This window comes from Panicum hallii, chromosome 7, assembly GCF_002211085.1.
Source record: "Panicum hallii strain FIL2 chromosome 7, PHallii_v3.1, whole genome shotgun sequence".
Classification (NCBI taxonomy): Eukaryota; Viridiplantae; Streptophyta; class Magnoliopsida; order Poales; family Poaceae; genus Panicum; species Panicum hallii.
In genome coordinates this window covers 3199484-3204270 of record NC_038048.1, presented here as the reverse complement: position 1 = coordinate 3204270, position 4787 = coordinate 3199484, and the positions used below count along the sequence as shown (strand labels likewise).

At 41.6% G+C, this 4787-nt stretch overlaps 1 protein-coding gene across 1 annotated transcript; it reads right to left on the bottom strand.

Moving 5' to 3' along the window:
- Positions 1-379: 379 nt before the first annotated feature.
- On the bottom strand, positions 380-3923 carry LOC112901180 (alpha-humulene synthase-like). Its single transcript, XM_025970033.1, has 7 exons — positions 3719-3923; positions 3335-3611; positions 2774-3146; positions 1707-1925; positions 1463-1598; positions 1095-1343; positions 380-929 (listed from the first exon to the last, which is right to left on the bottom strand). The coding sequence occupies exons 1-7, from the start codon at positions 3857-3859 to the stop codon at positions 636-638; spliced, it is 1689 nt and encodes a 562-aa protein (XP_025825818.1). The 5' UTR covers positions 3860-3923; the 3' UTR covers positions 380-635.
- Between the last annotated feature and the right edge of the window lie 864 nt (positions 3924-4787).

The window sequence follows — 4787 nt, the reverse complement described above, 5'->3', positions numbered from 1 at the left end:
ACCACTGAAGACTGGCTTCTCCGACCTTCGACCCGATCCTGGGCGATCCCGGATCGACAAGCAAGGAGATCTTTACAAAACGAGAATTCCACATCCGGTGAAATCTGAAGTCACATAGGGACGGGAGCGCATTGCGTCGGTCTTATAGAAAAGCATTACAGACGTGTTTTGTGATTATTACCTTGTTTTACTACTTATTATTATTGGTAGTATTTTAGTACCTTGTGATATGGTCTTACCATCTTATTCAGATGGTTTTCATGTTTAAAACTGTCCCTATTGACTCAATGTAAACAATGATTTCTGTCTCAACCATGAGGCGATACTGCCGACACGCACTTGTAGACCAAGAGGAAACCATTTATATTGACCCTTTGGATATAGCGATTTATTCATAGGTCAGCCAATAAAAGGAAATCCAGTTGTCCGCTAAACTTATATTTTTTTCCCAAAAGAAGATCAGACGGTGTAAATGTGTTCCACTAACATATAGCATGGAACAAAATAGCAACAAGCAAACCCACCAGTAACAAAATAGCAACATTGTTCCTATCCATAGATGGGTGCCTTATTATTACATGCATGGTGAATTTGACTACATTGTGTATAGCCATCTAGTCGAGCCAGAATATACTCTAGAGAGTAACTTGCTTGAGGAACAGTGTGGTGACAAGGTCCTTGAGGTCTTCACCGAAGGTGTACCCATCCCTGCCATGGAGGTAAATGATCTCATTTGCCCTTGCCATATTCACCACCACCTGTGCCGCTGGCATCAGTGTGCGATCTATATCCATACTTGCTTGGTTTAAAATCCTCCACCTGTTCTCCAGAAGTGCGGCAACTGCCGCCACGGCCTCTTCCCCTGTTAAGCCATTCTCTATCATGTAGGTCTCTACGGCGCTAGGCATATCCCTTTTGTGTTTTCCCAGCTGTATGTACAATATTAGTATACGATGAGTATATGTGAATGCATGGTGAAATTAATGTAAGGTACTTTCCATATTGAATCATGCTTGTCTCGCTTCAATGTTCTGTATTGTACATGTATGCTTGTGTTACTTTATTTCGATGCATGTACCCAAGGAGTACCGTACCTTGTAAGAAGACAAGTCGTTGAGGAAGCGAGTCACTTGTGAACCAGCGCAGACCATTTCAGGAACACCGCTTACCCATTCGAACACCTCACGGGTTGCCTCATCTCCATAGCCCATTAATGTTATGATCGTAAGCATCGGTAGACCTGATGACACGATTGACACTTCCTCATGTTCCTTGAAACTTGGCTGGTAGTTCAGGCTGGACCAGATTTGCTCCTTGAGGTAATATTGGGATGACAACTTGTACTGCACAATAATTAGAAAGATGCTACATATTATATATGTACATTTGAAAAAACATTATATACATAGTTGAATACAGAATGCTTCTGAATACAGAATGCTTCTAAATACAGTGCACGTACTGCCTTTTTCGCGTAAGACATGCGGTATTTCTTGTTTGGTTCCAAATTGTCCTCAAACTCCTTGAAGTTCCTCAGGGTTTCGATGTACAACATGCGTAGATATTCCGGTAGAATAGAAATTTCAGTTTCATCCCATCTAAATGCAGATAGTAATGGTATCTTAGAGTGATGTTTAATAAAAGGTCTTGAGATGAAGATAGAGTGAGAGTTAAATCATAGATATAACTAATAAATAAAAAATTACCTCTGCATAGCTTCATTGAGTTTGTGGCATTCCTCTAAGGTAGCATGAACATCAAAAGTGTCATCCAACAGTGACACCATTCCAAATGTCTTAGCAAACAACATCCTTGCATGGGAGTACTCCTCCTCATGCAGCATTCCACATGTCCAAAAGTAGATCTCTACCATACGGTCCCGAGCGTAAGGTAGCTTCACATTGTCATAAAGGTCCCTCCACCATCTGCATTCCAAAGTTGCTAATTTCATCTAACAATCTTGTGAAACACATAATGGGATTTATGACCACTTATATGTGGTTTTTCTGCACTAGATTAAGTTAACCAGATTAATAGACAGTAATTATTTATAACACTTCATATTTACACCCCTCATTGCTGGGTAGTATTTCTTATTGATCATTATTATATATATATTGCTTGAATCATTTTATTATGATGTACCACGCAACTTACATAAACATATTATATTATATTGTCTAAAGTAGCATGATGCAGTAGATGAAGTTGTATATCGCAGAATATATGATTGTCATGTAGATTATGTCATAACTTACATTTGTATTTTTCTGCACATGCTCATATATCACCTAGATCAATTCCAGAAATTCCATGTTGTCTGGCAGATAGTCAATTTACTTCATTTGGTAGTTTTGCCTACTTTATATTGATCATTATGCCACACTTTGAAACTCATGCAGTTCGACTTTGGGACAAACCTACTGTTCATAATTAAAATTCAAGGTCTAACATAGTATTGTTTCATATGCATGAGGATTTAGGTCTAAAGAAGAATCAATAACAATTTGCATCGTCTCAAATGGCAATTTCTGCACGATATACCCGGCTGCCAAAACTGTCCCTCAATAGCTGGTCAGGAGGCAACAACAAGTTTGAAATGGCTCGCCTAAAATTAAACCATCTGTAAATAATGAAAATACAGACAATACAGTGCCTACAAGATACAAACACTTCGGTGCATGTTGGTTTGTTATAGTGATGAACTAGGATAAATATCAAGGGCAAACATGTTTAGCTAATATATAGAGATTTCGGTTATAGGGAGACTTACAACGAGAGGTCCTTCAACTCCTTGAGGTGAAGGATTCTGACAAGGTTAAAGTTCAGCCTAGCAAGCTCAAGCAAGAGGCTGTTGTGTGCATCTTCGTGCTCATACTCGGCAATATAGTGCATGGTTTCAAGACGTCTACTGAACCGTGGGAGGGCGATGTCGAGGGCGCGGGAGATCTGCTCTGCTAGTGGCGACCTGACCTTGCTTCTCATGGCCTCGAGGTGGCCTCTCGCAAAAGCGATGGCATCATCAAGAGCCACCTCACCTGGTACTGCCATGTGAGCTGCATTGTACAAGCTCAACAAGCCCCTAGGATCACTGCAAAGGCTCGTGCTGAAATTGCCTGTGTCATCTCTGAACTTGTCGAAAACATCTGCATGTACATTTGACCCAAAACATATCACAGGTGTGTCCTCCCATGTTTTAAGCAGAATTATTCCTCTAATAAAACAACAGAAACACTACTGTAGATGCATGTCCTCATCATGAAACAAAATAATATACCTAAGGTTTACAGAATTAGCTTATTAGCGATCTGCACTTAGTTAATACTATCATTACCTGCTGATACCCAGATCCCGTGCTGCCGAAGTAGGCGAAACCGAAGCGCCACTATGTGCAGCATGTTGAGCACGTCAGGCTCCGGCTCCTCCGTCCGGATGCGGTGTACTGCAGCTCCAATCACCTCGGGGAAGTGGTTGTCTATGCCTAGGCGTTCAAGCGTGTCGACGTACGTTACCAAATCTGCTACACCCATGGCATCCTTGCTCGCATTGAACAGCTGACGTACTTGCCCCTTGAGCAGCTCTGCCCTCTCCCTCATCCACTCCTCGGATCTCTGCATGCATGAAGATTCCCGCCCATACATAACAAATAAATTGAAGAGCGAGGCAAAAAATAAACAAATTTTACCAAATAATAATTATTAGTATTGCATATGCATGCCTGCATGGTAGCAGAAGGCTCGTAGTTGATGAAGAAATCACCCCACACTGAGGGCGCAAACTTGTCGTCGGATCCACCGGCGGCGGCCACCAGAGTGCTGCTGGCAGCGGCTTTGGTCTCCTCCTTGCCGTTCGGGGCCATTTCAATGGCGATGCAGTTACAACTAGGTCTACGCAGCTGGTTGCTCTTCTTTAATTGACAGGGAGTGCTGTGGTGGGGGTGGATGATGTGCCTGGATGCTTGTACGCCCCCACTATTTATAGGATGCTCTAGTGCTGCAAAGCTAGGAGAATGTTTGGATCCATATATCGAGCTAGCTGGCTAGTTAGAACTCGCTTTCGCCTCCCTTTGTCTCACTGTGTTATTTATTATTTTTATACTCGATCGTTCCGGCCCACGCACTAAGAGCTAGCTTTTTCGGTTCTCAGGAGATTGAAGAGGATTGGATAGGATTATTAGGAAGGATTAAATTCACTACAATTTAAAATCCCCTCAATCCCCTTTGGGGATTAGCCGACCAAGACGTAATGGTCTCTCTAGAGCGGTGAATCTAAAATTTTAAAATATCTTAGAAAATATATTCACAATGAATCTTAATCCGTGAAAAAAAATCCCAGCAAGGAGACAACCGTTCATCAATTAGATATTTGAGTAAAGAATTATTTTGAAAAAATAAATCAGAAGGCATTCCATAGGTGATACAGTGGAAGTGACATGCATGCTGTCTGCGCCTGATGCGCTGTGCTGGGACAAGCATGAGTACAACGCGCACACCAAGACGGATGATTGAAACGGACTGTAACAATATATGCATGTGAATCACATGAAAAACGGGACTCGATATAGATCGAGATTGTATGATGGCATATATTATTCTTATTATATATATTATTATAAAAAACTGATCGTTTGTTTTGTCCATCAAATTAAAACACGTTGATCAATAGGTGGGTCATGACGCGACAATACCATCATCATATATATTTCTTTATTATTATAAAACACAGGGCCGCGTTGATACCGGGCCGGTGGGTGGTGGCATCGATGCGTGTCGGGGATCGGAGAGAGA